This window comes from Triturus cristatus, chromosome 12 (assembly GCF_964204655.1).
Source record: "Triturus cristatus chromosome 12, aTriCri1.1, whole genome shotgun sequence".
NCBI lineage: Eukaryota > Metazoa > Chordata > Amphibia > Caudata > Salamandridae > Triturus > Triturus cristatus.
Window position 1 is genome coordinate 599530712 of NC_140595.1, and position 17124 is coordinate 599547835.

The 17124-nt window shown below is 43.0% G+C and overlaps 1 protein-coding gene across 2 annotated transcripts in view; it reads right to left on the reverse strand.

The window, feature by feature from the left end:
- The window catches only part of WWP2 (WW domain containing E3 ubiquitin protein ligase 2), a 462541-nt gene that overhangs the window by 116296 nt on the left and 329121 nt on the right, over nt 1–17124 (reverse strand). For both annotated transcript variants that reach the window (XM_085639040.1, XM_085639039.1), the window contains exons 7-8: nt 7261–7350; nt 4680–4854 (exon numbers count right to left, since the gene is read on the reverse strand). In XM_085639040.1, coding sequence (XP_085495166.1) covers nt 4680–4854; nt 7261–7350 — 265 coding nt within the window. The remainder of the gene's footprint in view (nt 1–4679; nt 4855–7260; nt 7351–17124) is intronic.

Consider the following 17124-nt stretch of genomic DNA (forward strand, 5'->3'; position numbering starts at 1 on the left):
TGTAGTAATTTGTGAACCACTCGTGACGTCTCACTCATTGCAGAGTCAGTATTGCAACAAATTTAAAACCACCTTATGGCATGCATGATAGACTGTAATGAACTCGGTTATGCAGTACGACTCTCAAGACACATATTGCACTGGAAAATACATTGGCATAATGACACCTAGACATATCTGAAAATAAATGGACTTTCCTGGAAAATATGGCGAAGGGCCCTTTGATATTCCACCATCCAAGGAATGGCTCCCTCACCCCTAAAAGTCCACATTTTTATGACTCTAGATTTCATGCCTGCTACAAGAGAAACTGCAGAGCTGGGCACTCAGAGGAAGTGGAGACTTCTGCACCGCAGCTGGAACCACAGCTGTAAGTCCGGTGCTGTTCCAGCTTGCTAGTTGCGTCCATGCAGTGTGGCTGCTAGTGCTGTGCCTGGGCTCTGCAAGGAAGCATGCATTGCGGCCACTAGGGTGCATCTACAAAGCTTGCATTGTGAAGTTCTGAAAAATGATCTTTTTTCCATAACTAAGTTGTAGGAACCGGTCTCTAGTCTCCGTAAGTTGTCCACAAACTACGAAACCTCAACAGTTTCTGATGGCTTTGAAATAAAGCATTAGTCTAAAATTTTTTTTAACTGCAGCCCATTTTCCTAAAAGGAAAAAGAAAGAAGTTTAAAAGAAGGAAAATGGAAATGTTTGGAAATTTGGGACCACTGCCTATACCTAAAAAATATTTTTTCACTATTCACAAGAAGGGCAGGGGTACCCAATGGGAAGGGTCTGGTGGGGACCCCTTCACTTTTGTAAATGGGTTACCACATCCTTTGAGTTGGTGGTAAAATGTTAATGTTTTGCAACCGGATTTCATTTGCAAAACATTAATGCATACCTATAGGAATTTGCATTTGAAAGGTTGTCACTTACAACGCCCCTTCCCAAAAGTGATTGCTTAATGTTTCCTAAACCATTTCATGATTTGGAAAACCTTTCCTGAATCTTTATATGGGTTTAGTATAATTTAAAAGTGTTTTAGCGGTTGGAAACCCGCAAACTTAGAAAATCTGAGGGTTTGCAACCATTAAGACGTTTTGTACATAAGGCCCTTAGGATTTCATTCAAACTGTCTTGGACAAACTGTTTAAAGAAGTTCTTAACCTCTTGACTTCTGTGCCCTCCTTCCTCCATGGAAGCCGAGGATTCAGGCCCAACCAATTTCCTCAATTTGAGCTTCAAAACAAAATGAAAATAGGTATCCAACAAATACACAAATTATGAAATATTTAATTTAATTCACACACAAAAATATAAACAAATACAAATTGTAACTTTAATGGGATGATGGAGCATTTCAACATTTAGTTTTATTTCTAGCAGATGAAGAAATATTCTAGACTGCAGCATATCCCTTTGTCTCTTTTGCTTCTAGTGCATGCTCTCTTTTAGTCGACACCTACCAATGCTTCAATTGAGGCCACAATCATACATAAAAGATTCTTATTACCGTATTTGTGCTGCTCCCAGGAGTCCAGCTAAGGATATCAACTTAACTTCTAGCCACCCATTTTAAATTCCTTCACATGTACAAAGCTTTTTAACATTTTCAATTTTACTTTTATGTGTGAGTATACTTTACTAATCTGTTGATATTGTTTTTTTCCCTAACCAGTCGCATTCCCCGTGAGTTGGCAAAGTGTACCTCTCAAGGGTTTGCAGAAAACAGGTTAAGAACCACTGATCTAAAGCATGGTGTCTAGATAATATATAAGAAGTAGCTGACATGGAACCTTTATAAGTAAAGTCTGAAGATGCATGATGCGAAAAACCACTGAAGGCACTTTGAATCGCCTTTCCAATCCAAAATACATGAAACACCAAAAACAAATACATTTATATGCTTATTTGCTTGGACTAAAGACAAAATTTCAAAGCCTTTGGGGTATTCGGATGAAACTTGTGACCCCTATGCACAGCAACATAATGCAGTCCATTATCAGCATCTAGTTGGGCTTTATAAAGAATTTGTGAATCTGGGAGGACATTCAGCCTGAATGAAAAGTACTGCACGACAAGGATTACTCTCCCTTCCCATGGGTGTCCCAGAGTGCTCCTGTGCTTCAAACCTGCCCAAATGCAGTAAATGCGCAGCTACACTAATGGAACAGAGACGCATCTGATCGGACTGTCCATTACTGTGGAACTCTCCAGGAGGACCAGTTGTTAGAGTGTTCATTCACTTAAAAATGTTTTGTGAATGATTTTAGTTATAAGCTAGTTTTTCCACTAATGACATTTAGTTTTAAAAGTTTATTTTCTCATAAAAAAATGAAATTCAGACAATGGACAATTTAGGTGGTACATAGAATGCAAAAGTGTTTGATTTCTAAATTATCTTTTTACAAATATGATTTTATAATTATGAGCTGTAACGGTGCTCCAGCAGCCCTCACATAGGCAGGGCTATTCAAGTCCACATCCCTATTAGTGAAGATCCACGATGAGTAGTTGCAGATCTGTGGAAGAGGGTTCAGTATAAAGAATCTACCCTCAAGGCCAGCAGGAACACATCCAGCAATTTTAGGAAGTCCTTGCCATGCCATTGTACAGAGCCAACAGAATACACTTTGAAATCTCCATGGCTTCAATTTTGATGGGATGTGTGGTGAGGAGGAAGGGACAGTTATGTTGGAAAGATCTCTTTTACACTGAAGGATCACTTCACATAGCGTTACAGCGAGAGTAGTTCTAAATAGACTGGATCCTACTTCGGAAAAGAAAGATCCAGGGGGGTACATTTTAGTATGGATTGCAGAACTAGTTCAGAACCCTATGGGTTCCGTCTGGAACTAAAAATTGGGAGCAGCAGCTGTATGGGGTTTGATTTTGCACTTTCCTTGACCTTTGATAACATTGAAGGCGCTTTATGTTGTATATTTAGGGATCTAACAAATAGCACAAGAAAGGTTCAGGTCAATAATAACCTCTGTATTGAAGTCTTGCATTGCCAACAATGACTGGGCTTTGCTGCATCTCGTGTGGCTCATGGCATCATAGGGTACTTGAGTGGCATCATCGATGTGAGTGAGGTTCTGACTCCACACAGTATTTTGTGCTGCAGTGTCTAATGTTGCTACACAAGCTATGATAGAATTCCGAGATATCTTTGCATACAAATGATGTAAATATAAATCATTTACATAGCCTGTCCAACAATGGCTTTAGGTTTTTAAAGTACCACAACCAGTATGAAATTCTTCATGTTACCTTACAACTGCTCTGGCCTTGATCTCCAAAGGTACCACAGGCCACACATAGCGGCGAGGCTCTTAGAATGCCTCAGAACACCATCTAGGCATCTTTGGAGTGGACTTTGATATTAGAAATATAACCCATCGGAGTGATCTGTACAGACCAGTCCACAATTTTCACAAGAGTCCTTCCCCAATTCAGAGAACAATTTATTATGAAAGATGTAATCACCCTATAGGGACTGCTAAAAATGAAGGCCCACCTGTTTATATATTCTTCTTTTGAGCAAAAAACTCCCAATGGCCCTAGATGGAGAAGGAATTTTTTTAAGTCAACGTTTGGCCATAATCAGGAACCAAGAACCGCACAATGAAGTTAACAACCTTATGAAGACTGAGGGTCAAAAAGAAAGAAAAGCCACAGAAAATAAATAAGAAATCTTAATCATGAAGAGGCGCAAAGGAGCTTTGCATAGAAGTATTCAACTCCACTGAGTGATAGAAAAGAACTCAAGGGTGACAAGCGACGGGATTATTTTAGGAAGCAGAGTGTGTATACTGAGCCATCAAACAGAGCTACCATTTGAGTTGGTGATTTATTGTTAAAAAAATGTTCTAGCCCCATGCCCAGCAGACAGGAAGAGAAATCTGGCATAGCACAAAATTAGAATATGCATTCATCATTGACTTATGCCAAGGGTTCTTTCTGATTACAAACATTTCCTTAGCTGACCTTGGGAAAAAGAGTACCTAAGTGCAAACACCATGTTGTCAGCCTTCCTGTGAAGAGCTATTAACTTGGTACATTTTGAAAGTTGAGCTCCTTTGAAGTGCTTCATCCCAAACATTTTAACAGCACCTTATAACTCTTCCAAGGGTTTTAAGTCTCTCACAAATCTGTATTTACCTGTGGTCTAGGCTCTACTTTCCCCTAGTAGTTGTCTCCATGGTATGTTTCTTTTATAGCACAGTATATGTCTCCAGCAAGATCTACTCTAACCCATAGAAACACATCTCGAATCTGTGCTCCTCCCAAAACCAGTCTCTGGCCCATATTCTTCCAACCTAAGCATACTATTTCTGGCCTCGGCTCAACCTAGCAACAATAGTCTTCTATAGCCTGTTCCTTTCCAACTCCTCTGTACTTCCCTCCGGTCTGTGCTCAACTCCCTCTCTCCAGCACTCCTCTTGCCTGCACTGCTGCCATCGTTGGTGCCAATCTTTGGCACGTTGCCCGCTCCACCCAGTTCTCAACTTGCCACGATTTCTCATATGCCCAGAACGCATCACAGAAATATATTCTTCGGTTCTCTATTGTCACTGATGCTCTTCACACCTGTCAATGTGTGCCTTTGCTTATTTTATATCATCAGTTGTCACCTTGCAAACACTTCTCATGCCCAGTAACCTGTCTCCCACCTAAAATTCTCTTACCTGGTATAGGAATCTTTGGCTGAAATGCTCCATGGCGCCTTGCAGCTGGCTGCGCTGAGATTGCCACTGCTCATAGTTTCTCACATACTCCGCTGTTGGTCTCTGCCAGGTGGTGGTTTTTGTATTGTGATCAACATAGTAATATCTGCCACGAGGGTCCACCCTTTTCTCCCATCTAAAAAATGTAACAAAAGTGAACTTAAGAGAGTCAAGCATGCATTTTACAAACCCTTTTTTTTTATAGTACAGCAAAGGCAACCAGGCACATAGCTACTTATATTGTGAAGAGGAGAGGGCATCGAATCATCAGATGCACGACTCAAATGGGTGTTGGGAACACAGTAATTAAATAATCTTGTGAATGGAGGCAATGGCTTAGCTCCAGAGGGATTAGGCAGGTAGTCTGACCCTTAAGTGAATTAAGGGCAGCTAAAGAAGGTGGCTGTGACCAGAAAAGACGTTTACCTTGTTACTCAGTCTTGTTAGGGAGCAAAAATCAATCAAGCGAGCAAAAGGTACAAGCGATGTCAAAATGTCTTAAGAGTTCTAAGAGTCTTGGCAGCAGCCAGCAGTAATGAAGAAACAGAAGAGAAAAACTGCCAGCAAAGGCATGGGTTCATGAGAGGACACTGGGCCACAGTGGAGCCTTTTTGGGACCATTCGTATTTTGTGAGTTCACTTAAACTGGGACAGTCTCCTTGAGCACAGAAGAAGGAAAGAAACCAAACAGTTCCTCAGGTTTGGTCTGTGGCTGCAGGAGTTGATAATGGACAGTCTTTGTGGATTCAGTCTTTATGTGAGAAGGCCAAGGCACTTCTCCAGTGCAAGGAGATCATATCTTTCTCGGATGAATGATGGCTCTATCAATAATTCACAGAACAATGCGTTTTTTCTTGGCTGTAGTTTACCACTCACCCATGCTTGGACAATACCAGGCACACAACCTAAATGGATTTTCATAAACCTTGGTGACTAAATACAGTACACCAGGGTTCAGTTTGTGTGGAATGCTACACTGTGTGCAGGTAGGTCCACAGTTCTTCCTACACTAGCTTTAGAGTCAGGTTTAAGGACTCACGTCTTTGCGTTGGGGGCTCTTGTGCCCCCCCCCCCCGTCTCCCTGACCACATAAATACCTGGGCCTCAAATAACAGGAAAAAGGGTATGCAATAGAGGGAGGGGGGTTCTAAGAACTGCCTGGCTTCCTTGACTGGTATCAAGCTGTTAATTCAGCAAGGACTAGCAATAAGTGAGAACTGCATCTTACAATTTATCAGCGGGGCAGTCATAAGTCTTTATTCTTCAGGTCTGTAGAAAGGTCAATGCACCTGGCTTACCAATTGTAGAAAAAAGCTCTAACCCTATTGGGGGTGGGGGGCAATCCTGGAGTGAAAAGGTAGCCATCACAAGTTCTCCCTTAGCTGATCTGCACCTTTATGTCCTACAGTGTGACATCACAAACGTCTGTGAGTGTTGGATTAGAGCAAGCGTAATCTCCCAGGCTACTCCTTGTAATGTCTAAAGAGCCACAGCCTCAGTCTGGTGGGACAACCTCTAAGGATCTGTGTTTACCCCTTCTATCTACTTGTAACAGGAAGATAGTGAGAACTGGGAACACAGGCTAGCCTTGGAGCCTTTAGGGCTGCTTGGACCCCGATGCGGACAAATAAGTCTCTACTTGGTTAAATAACAAAGTAAGGGTTATTCCAAGGCAGGCCCAAGTGAGAAAACCCACAAAGGCACTCCCAGGAACATCCATTAACTTACCTGTATTCAAGCCAAACTTATACAAGTCACTATGTGTTCGAGCTCAAGGAATACAGTTATATTTTACCCTAGTAAAACTACAATAGAACTAATTCGAGAAATGTTATTAAAGGTTACATATGCCTTTCAATTCTCAGGTAAATTAGGTGTGCAACCAGGAAGAGCAAACATATTTATATACATCTAAGCCAAAGGAAAACACACATCTTCAAAACAGAATCTAAGTATGCCAGCATGAAATATTTTATATATTTTGGACCAACTGGCAGTAAACTGAAGAGTTGAGTCCTAAATGATTTATGAACTACATTGATGGAATACACTGACAGGACTAAAGAGAACATTGATGATCATAATATTATAATTCATGCAGATCTCAGGAAGGGCGCTCACCCCACCCAATATAAAGAACCCACTGTCAGTAAGATGACCCACACACCAACCATAAAACCAGGGCATACTCAGAGACAGAAATCGACAGAGGAACTGTCAACAGGAAGAAATCCTTCCACTGTACCACCTTGCGGTATTTGATAATATACCCAAACCCACAAGTTAGTGTAGCTGCTTAAAGTGATTTTAGTGCACCTAAGCCCTAGTGTGTCAAAGAATGCAAAGTTATAAACAGAAGAAAATATGAGAACCAAGAGTCTAGGTGATGCTAGGTTATCCAAAGGTTTGCGCGCTACAGCAAAAGTGCAGAACACCTCCAATTGTGCATATTTTTGGTCACTCAGGTATCAGAATTTGAAGTAATGATGTATCACAATTGATTGACAAACTTGATTAAAACTAGAATTGCAACATAACTTACCCTGGAGGAAGAGGCCTTTCCCATGTTGTGGTCTTAGTATTGTGGTCCACGTAGTACACCCTCCTGTTAGTCAGCTCACGCTGTTCCCACCTACATCGAAAATAAGCAATACGCCTATGTAGACCTTGTAAAAGTAGGTTATGAAATATGCAGACCCTGTTTAATTAATACAGCACCCAAACCAAAAGGAAATATGCTTTCTTTTATACTCATATATGTTGTCTTCACTTTTATATGAGGGGCATTCAAATACTTCATTTCACAAAAGAGGTCTTCCAAGTTCCTGACATGGAGTACCACAGAGGACATGTATAAAAAACGGAAATTTCCATAATACTTTCAGTTTGAACACCTAACATCTGTATCAGTTACACTATACTGTACCGCACTGCACTTATGAAGTGGTCCTATAAGCTTGTCTGACCATGAAAGATCAATGCTCCAAATTGCAATTATTTCACATATACGCTGGTAAGCACCGCTATTAAATACATAAATAGATCTCCATCATCTCATCACACTATAAACCTCAACATTTCCACTACAGCAACACGACTGCCGGGCCTCCAGAAGCTTTCGGGACCGCTCCCTCAAAGACTTAAGGTTCATGGCCCGACAGTCGGAGCACGACTTTGGGTCGTGGTCACGCTCCAGGCACCAGAGGCACATGAGGTGCGGATCCGTGACTGACATCAGCTTGTGACAGGAGTCACAAGGCTTGAATCCGGTGCGGCGAAGAGACATCCCACGTGCACCGGGTTTTGAAGACTCAAAAAAGGCATCAACAAAATGTCGAAAAAGGTTAGTCAAAAACTGACTAAGGGGCAAGCTCTCTCCGGATCTGTGCTAGGCTGTCGCGGAAAAAGAAAGAACTGACGCCAGCGTGCAGGAGTGGGGTCTAAGTAGACTCCGCTTTATTCCGGCAACCACAACGAACGCGAAGTCGACTGACACCGCTAACTACAGACGCGCAGGGGTACTGCTAAAAAATGATCTCTGGATCTAGTCTGACGCCGGGGGGGGCGGGTATTCTAAAGGTAAGGAATCTATAACTACAGTCTCTTTCAAAAACGTCAAAGACTGTGAACAAGCTAAAAGATATTAATGAGATGTGAATAAAAGCTGAAGTTCCAGAGAACTCTTCAACCATCTGTAGTGCAAAACACTGCAAGTAAGTTAAACATTCAAGTGAGACAGCAGAGACTAAACTAACAACCATGTGTCTGTTGATTTACAATAAATATAGTCACTGGAATGTCTAAACTATTTGAAGGGTCACAGGGTACACATAGTTCAAGAAACGCAGACAAAAATTGTGCTTACTGTTAACTTTTAACTCCTCCTATTAACATATTTACAATTTGTTATGTTCTTCTCATTTATATAGGGTTAATGGCAATTTTCACAGCACTGTATGAATTCCCTACCTGGGTGCCCTTTGTTGTGGAAATGAGCAAAATATCAAACAAGTCTGATGTTTGCTGGTGTTTGTGTGAGATTAGTAGAGTAGGTTGTGTATATTAGAGTGAAGGTAAATTGTGTTTTGCTTAGGAGATTATTATAGAGTTCTTTTTTTTTTGGTATATGTTTATTGAGAAGTACATGTCAGTTTATAAACAATACATTAAAAAAAGGAGTATAAACAAATCAAATTATGGTCACATAATAAATTACTATGAAATGTTACCTTCTCAGATTTTTAAATATAAAAAAGATAATACAGATATCAAAAGATACAATAGTTGATATTATAGAGTTCTAAGTGTACGGGTGGGCATTATTTTTATACATTGGGTGATTAGTTGTCTATTGCACAACAGGCGTAGGGGTGTCCTTTATCTGTATCACGATTCCAGTAGGTAATTAGGGTGATGCTTATGTATTCCTTTAAAAGTGTATGTTTCCAAGTACATTGGACAATATCATGAGTTTTAAGAGACAATTGTGAAGTTTCTGGGGCAGCCTCTGTCTGCCGCCATTTTACCAGAACTTCGCACTCTCTAGGACAGTCTACTGTTCCACCATGAGGGAGTTTGTCACATATTCTTGGACCATTATTGTAGGATATTATTTGCACCCTGATTTCCATTTCAACACAGCGCGACACCAGTTTACATCTTCAGCTTGACCTAGGACCTCCAATCAATCAGCTCCGGAATTCCAGCAGGAGCAACATAAATGGGCATACTACTGTTTTATCAAGACCAGATAATCATGAATAACCAACAATAATCATGAATAATAAATAGAAAACTACCAAAGACAAGAAACACGTGCCCCAACATTCCTCTTCATGCCGGCATTTCCAGCCTTAGAAAATAAAATTTGCTTACAAACACCAAATTCACAGATTTTATGTTTTTTAGAGGTGGAATCTCCACATGATTTCTTAACTCCTCCTAACTTCAGTTTGGGGCCATCAGAATGCGCTGAACTAGGGTCACTCTTGAATATATGTCAGAAGTTCTATTACGGTGTTAGCATATTCTTGCGATGTGGCCCCCTTATAGACATTAAAAGAGAAAGCAATTCTAACACATTACAAATCTCACCAATGTCTGAGGAAAAGGTATCTTATCGAGACTCACTTCTCTGAAAAAATGGAAGGGAATGCCGACAAAGGAGCAGTCTTTTGATGGGGTGAAAATCACAAACAAGGAATCTGACTGTACATATTTACCCAAAAATCAGTCACTTTAAACTTATTGTCAAAGGTAAGCTTGAAAGGTAGGAGGAACATCAAACCCACAGGCGACATCTAGAATCAGCCTACTTAAATCAATAGACTAGTCTTTCTGCTAATCTTCAGGCAAGCACCTCTTGCAAAGAATCACACTGTTCAAAGCTCTACCCAAGCACGTTTGCAGAACACTGGTCTCCTCAAACCTACAGACAAAAGCCCAACCAAAAATGTGTATTTTCAGATGTGAGTCTCTTGAAATTTTTTAGAGTAGGCATTCTACCAAAGTCTGCCATTCTTCTCATCTCGAGACGATGACATTTGGCAACAAGTTATGTTGTTCAGATGTCTAAAAAAGGACTCAGATTTGCAGATAAGCATGGCCCTCTTCAAATCTCCTTTAAACAAGCAATGGCATAGCCAATAGGTCTCGCCTTTGTGACCTTATAAGTGTTTAGCCATGCAACAGGTTTCCATGATATGCAAAGTAAACATAGGTCACGCAGGAGCCATTTGATATCTCTTACAGCTCCCCAAACTGCAAACGTGTGACGACATGCGTATTTCACAGTACGCATGTAAACTACTACGTCAGAAAATAAGAATGAGAGTCGTGCTGGAGGCGCCATGTCACCACGTGACGTAATCAATACGCAACAAACCGCTCCGCCACTTGGGAGGGCTACTCTGGCAGGCATAACCCATAATCATTTTTGTTTACCACAAGTCGTGCTGCCAAGTCGGGTACTATTAATAAATGGGCAACGATAATGGGCCTGTGTCGGAGCGACTGATACAGGTAGGGAGTGGCAACGGTGATAGTTTCAACCCCGACCATTATTGTACTCATGGGATCTGTGGGGTGGGGAATAGGGATCACTCCCACTTATCATCGGAAACAAGGCAAGTGACATTCCTTCATCTCCAACTATGGCCATGAGTACGACGACTGACGCGATTCCCATCCCTGCACCAATGCGAATTCAAGGATTGGGTCGGGACAGCCGGAATGCAAACAAAGCTGTAGGTAACTGGGAATAACATCGGCACCCCCCTTAAATCCATACAGCCACCCAGGCCTCCTCTCATACCCATCCCAGACAGTCTGCCTGGAGCCTGCAAACATTCCTCAAAGCACAACAATGGCCAGAAATAGGATGAGAGAAGAGGGCAAAGAGGCATAAATAGGAGGCAAAAAGAGAAGGAAAATAGGAGAGGAGAGGCTGATGACAAGACAGTTTTGAATGGGGTCTATGCAAAGTGAGGTTGTGGCAGAGAGGAGGAGGAAGAGAAACAAAGGGGCGGGGAATAGGAAGTGGAACAAGAAAGCAAAGGCCAAATAATACAGAAGCAAGATGGGGCTGGGGAAAGGGAGCCAGAGGAAAGTGGGGACAGATGTTAAAGCAGAGCATAGCTGGAAGAAGGGACATAAATGGCATGGGATGCGCAGAAGGGAGCACATAGACAGGTAAGTGGGGAGTGCACAGAGGTGGAGGAAACCAGGTGCATATGCACAGATTCAGAGAGAAGCGGGGCAGGCATGGAGGAAGTGCAGTTAAAAAAAAAAAGCCATACGGAAGAACGGGTGGGTCAAAACTTAAGTAAGAAGCAAGGAGGGTAGACGGGGCAAGAGTAGGTAGAATAAGAAAGATACAAATTATGGTAAAAGTGGGCTATACACGTACGTCACGGAAGAAGTGAAGGAAAATAAGGTGGTGAATCAGTGGGAGACAAGGCAGAAAGAGAGGCAGTGGTATTGAACGGATGAGGATCACTAAAATGAGCAGCACCGAAGAGAGCATAAAGAGATTAGGAAAGCCAAACAGAAAGTAGCAGAAATTATATATATATATAAAAAATCAATCTACTGGCGGTCACCAGTAGATAGTTCTAGTTAGAACCTAGCTTCCATAGGAAAAGCATTTTTTGATGTGCTTATAACTTTGGCATCATTCGACGAATCTTTACGAAATATTCCAAAAAGTTACTCTTTTTCAGATCAGCTTCTATCTTGAAAGTTTAGGGGTGATTCGTCAAGGGGGGGCTGAGAAAAAGGGGGGTCCCAAAACGTGTTTTCTCCATGCAATTTCCATAGGAAACCTTAGACAAGGCTACAGGTCAAACTGCTAAACTGAATTACGCCAAATTTGACAGGGAGAAAGGTCTTGGTCCAGAAAGCATGCTTTTGTTGAAATGGTATAAATCCGTTCAGTAGTTTTTGAGATATTAAAGGAAAAAAATATATATATATCTGGGTGGGGCCTAACTCCCGAGCACAAGCTTGCCTCTGATTGGCTGCTAACACTTCGAACCAGGAAGTGAGTGATGTAATATGTGATGTCATCAGCAGTGCATTACGGGGGCGCGAGTTATAGTTAGCTGAACTAACTATAATGGTGGAATTTCTCTGGTTTTGTAGGATATATATATATATATATATATATATATATATATATATATATATATATATATATATATATATATATATATATATATATATATATATATATATATATATATATATATATATATATATATATATATATATATATATATATATATATATATATATATATATATATATATGGCAAATGCTACTTACCAGTATGCATCTGTTCTTGGCATGTGGAGCTGCAGATCTACACACTGTGCATAGATCGCCATCTGGTGTTGGGCCCGGATGTTTGCAGTTGTTTTTCTTCTTGGAAAGTCTTTGGAAGTCACGAGGTATGTGACTCCTGCTTTGTATCGTATTGCGCATGGGCTTCGGCTCCATCCTCAGATCGTATTTCGCCAGCAGGGAAATGATGGAGCGTAGTAATAAATAGTGAAGATGCCCATGTGTGTTGTATCTAAATAAGATAAACTGGAACAGATAAAGGTAGCCGGGGCGGCGGGTGGGCATGTGTAGATCTGCAGCTCTACATGCCAAGAACAGATGCATACTGGTAAGTAGCATTTGCCGTTCGAGGCATATGAGCTGCAGATTACACACTGTGCATAGATTATATAGCAGTACCCATCCTTAGCGGCGACCACCAGTATCTGTTACAGTGGTTTGAAACAATGTTTTGAGTACAGCCTGGCCCACACTAGCTTGTTGCTTAGTTTGCACATCTACACAATAGTGTTTAGTGAAAGTGTGCGGTGTTGACCATGTAGCTGCTTTGCAGATATCATCTAGGGGGATGTTCCCTAAGAATGCCATGGAAGCCCCTATCTTACGTGTAGAGTGGGCTTTAGGGGGAACAGATAGCGTTTGTTTTGCTTTGTGGTAGCAAATCTGAATGCACTTGACAATCCACCTAGCTATCCCAGATTTGGAGATGGGGTTGCCTTTATGTGGTGGTGAGAAAGAAACGAACAGTTGTTTGGTCTTACGAAAGGGTTGTGTTATTTCGATGTAGTAGAGTAAGGCTCGTTTGTCATCCAATGTGTGGAGAGCTCTTTCTGCAACGGTCTGTGGTTGCAAGAAGAATACGGGTAGTTCCACAGATTGGTTTAGGTGCAAAGGGAGAAATGACTTTAGAGAGGAATTTTGGATTAGTACGGAGAACAACCTTGTTATGGTGCATTTGCAGAAAAGGTTCTTGAATGGTGAGTGCTTGCATCTCACTGACCCTTCTGAGGGAAGTGATGGCTACAAGAAAAGCAGTTTTCCATGTTAGGAACTGAAGTTCACATTTGCGTAGAGGTTCAAAGGGAGGCCCCATTAGTCAGGTGAGAACGATTTTTAGGTTCCACACAGGTGAGGGTGGCACTCTGGGGGGGGATTATTCTTTTGAGGCCTTTCATGAAGGCTTTTATGGCAGGTACTCTAAAGAGTGATAGATGTTGCCTGTTTTGTAGATAAGCTGCTATGGCTGCAAGGTGCAGTCTAATAGACGTGTAGGCTAGATTGCATCTTTGTAGGTGTAGTAAATAGCCTATGATGTGTTGAATGGACACATATAGGGGATTGAAGTTATTGTTGTGACAATAGACCACAAAACGTTTCCACTTGGCTGCGTAGCAAGCTCTTGTGGTAGGTCGCCTAGCTTCTCTAATGACGTTCATACAGTCAGGAGGAAGATTTAGATAACCGAATTCTAGGATTTCAGGAGCCAGATCGCAAGGTTGAGCTGAGCTGGGTCCGGGTGCCTGATCTTTCCATGGTTCTGGGTTAAGAGGCGTGAAGAGAGGCGTAATGTTTGGTGCGGTACTACCGATAGTTCCAGCAGTGTGGTGTACCACGGTTGTCTGGCCCAAGTTGGAGCTACTAGTATGAGCGTGAGGGAGTGCTGTTGTGGTTTGCGCACCACTAATGGAATGAGTGGGAGAGGCAGAAAAGCGTACCCAAATTTGCCTGACCAATTCATCCATATCGCATTGCCTTTGGACAATGGGTGTGGATATCTGGCAGCAAAGCTTGGGCATTTGGTGTCTTCGTGGGTGGCGAAGAGGTCTACCTGCGGATGCCCCCACATTTGAAAGTACGGGTGAAGAACTTGTGGATGGAGATCCCACTCGTGAATTTGCTGTGTTTGTCTGCTCAGCAGATCTGCCATAGTGTTTTGGACTCCTGGGACATTTTGGGCTAGGAGAAAGATTTTTTGGGGTATGGCCCATCTCCATATGCTCTGTGCTAGCTGAGAGAGCTGCGGAGAGTGTGTCCCGCCTTGTCTCTGTATATAGTACATGGCTGTCATGTTGTCGGTGCGGAGTAAGACGGCCTTGCCTGAGACATGAGTTTGAAAGGCTTTTAGTGCTAAGAATATCGCTAGTAGCTCCAGATAGTTGATGTGGAGTAACTTTTGTTGAGGTGTCGACCTGCCCTGCATGGTGTGATGTAATAGGTGAGCTCCCCAGCCGGAGAGCGATGCGTCTGCTGTCAGTACTATCTGAGGAACCGGGTCCAGGAATGGTCGCCCTTTGGAAAGGTTTGTGGTGGTCCACCACTGCAGAGAGCGATGGGCCCGACCGTCTACCAACACCAGATCTGTCAATTGACCCTGGGCCTGGTTCCATTGGCGCGCTAAGCACTCTTGGAGAAGACGCATCTGTAGTCTTGCGTGGGGTACTATGAATATGCAAGAGGCCATCATTCCTATTAGTTGCATGAACACTCGAGCTGGAAGAGTGTGTTCTGGCTGAAATTTGGCACGGAGAGCATGAATGCTTGCTATCCTGGCCGGACTGGAGTAGGCTAGCGCTTTTGCGGTGTCTATGGTGGCACCGAGGTATAGCTTTACGTGGGATGGTTGCAGATGGGACTTCATGTGATTTATTGTGAAGCCCAGGTCATGAAGTAATTGGAAAGTGGCTTGGGTGTGTTGCACACATTGGTTGTATGAGCTGGCTTTTATGAGCCAGTCGTCTAGGTATGGGAAGACATGAATGTGTTGCCGTCGCAGGTGTGCTGCCACTACCGCTAGGCACTTGGTAAACACCTGTGGTGCTGTGGTGACTCCGAAGGGGAGCACTTTGAATTGGTAGTGTTGGTCGTCCACTACAAATCTGAGAAACTTCCTGTGAGCGTTGTGAACAGGAATGTGGAAGTAGGCGTCTTTGAGGTCTAACGTGGCCAGGAAGTCGTTTTAGGAGAGCAGTGGAAGTACCTGCTGGAGTGTGACCATGTGGAAATGGTCTGAGTGTATATATTGATTTAGGGGTCTGAGGTCTAGGATAGGCCTTAGAGTGTCGTCCCTTTTTGGTATGAGAAAATATAGGGAGTAAACTCCCATATTTTGTTGATTGGTAGGCACTGGTTCTATCGCACCCTTTTGCAGGAGGGAGATTACTTCCTGCTTTAGTAATGTTAAATCTTCCTGTAACATGGGGCGTTGTTTGGGTGGAATGCTGGGGGGGGGGGTAGATGTCAATTCGAGGCAGTACCCTGGCCGAATTATTTGAATTACCCATTTGTCTGAGGTGATAGTAGTCCAGACAAGAAGGACATTTTGGAGTCTGCCCCGACCAGAGTGGGATGGTCTGGGGGAGTGGAAGCAAGTCCTTGGGTAGGGGTGGAGGCAGAGCGGGAGGTGTTTGTCTTGCCTCTGCCTTTGTTATTGTTGCCCCTGTAGCCGCCTCTTTGGTAACCCCTTCTAAAGGTGGATTGGGTAGGGGCTTTGTAGGAAGTGGAAGCGGTGTCAGAGGAGTAGCCTCTGGATGTGCTTCGAAAGGAAGAACGGCGAAAAGAGAACCTTGGAGGGTGCGATTGTAAGGCTCCCATATATTTTGCCGTATTAGTGTCTTTCTTCATTTTTTCCAGGGCCTCATCTACTTTTGGTCCGAACAGATGTTCCTGGTCAAAAGGGTGGTTCAGGATGGAAGCTTGCACCTCTGGTTTGAAACCTGAAATCCTTAGCCAGGCATGTCGACGGAGGAAGATGCTGGTATTAATTGCCCTAGAGGCGGTGTCAGCTGCATCTAGGGCACAGCGGATGGAGGTATTGGTGCTGGTTTTGCCCTCCTGAATTAACTCATTTACTCTATTTTTATATTTGTCAGGGAGGTGTTGCATTACGGCTTCTAGTTCGTCATAATGTGCCCTGTTGTATCTTGCCAAAAGCGCTTGTGTATTTGCGATGCGCCATATGTTGGCAGCTTGGGATGCAGTGCGCTTGCCTGATGCGTCCAAGAGTTTTGACTCTTTATCAGGTGGTGGTGCCTCGCCTGATGCTTGGGAGTTTGCTCGCTTTCGTGCTGTAGACACTACTAGGGAATCTAGTGGTGCTGGCCCTCTAGGCGGGATCTGTAGGGGCGGCTTTATATTTTTTGTCTATGCGAGGGTTAATGACCCTGGCTCTGACCGGATCTTTAAAGACCTCCGGCGCGTGTTTGATAACTCCGTTGAGCATGGGCAGTATGGAGGTGGCCCTATGTGTGGTGTCGAAAGTATCAAGAAGGAAGTCCTCCTCCACGGGGTTGGTATGGAGATCACACCGTGGTAGTGTGCAGCCCTTTGGAGTAGGTGGTTGAACCCCAATGAGTCTTCTGGTGGGGATGGTCTCGAAGGGTAGAGATCATCCTGTGGGACGTTAGGAATGTCAGGAATGTTATAGTCGTCCCATGGGTCTGGGGAGCCTGTAGGAGTGGGGTCCCCTGTAGGTTGGTCATGGGGTTTGTCCCCTATGTCATCATAGACATCATCATCATCCAGAGAGGGTGTGGGAGAATGATGAGGTGGGGGGAGAAGGTGGAGG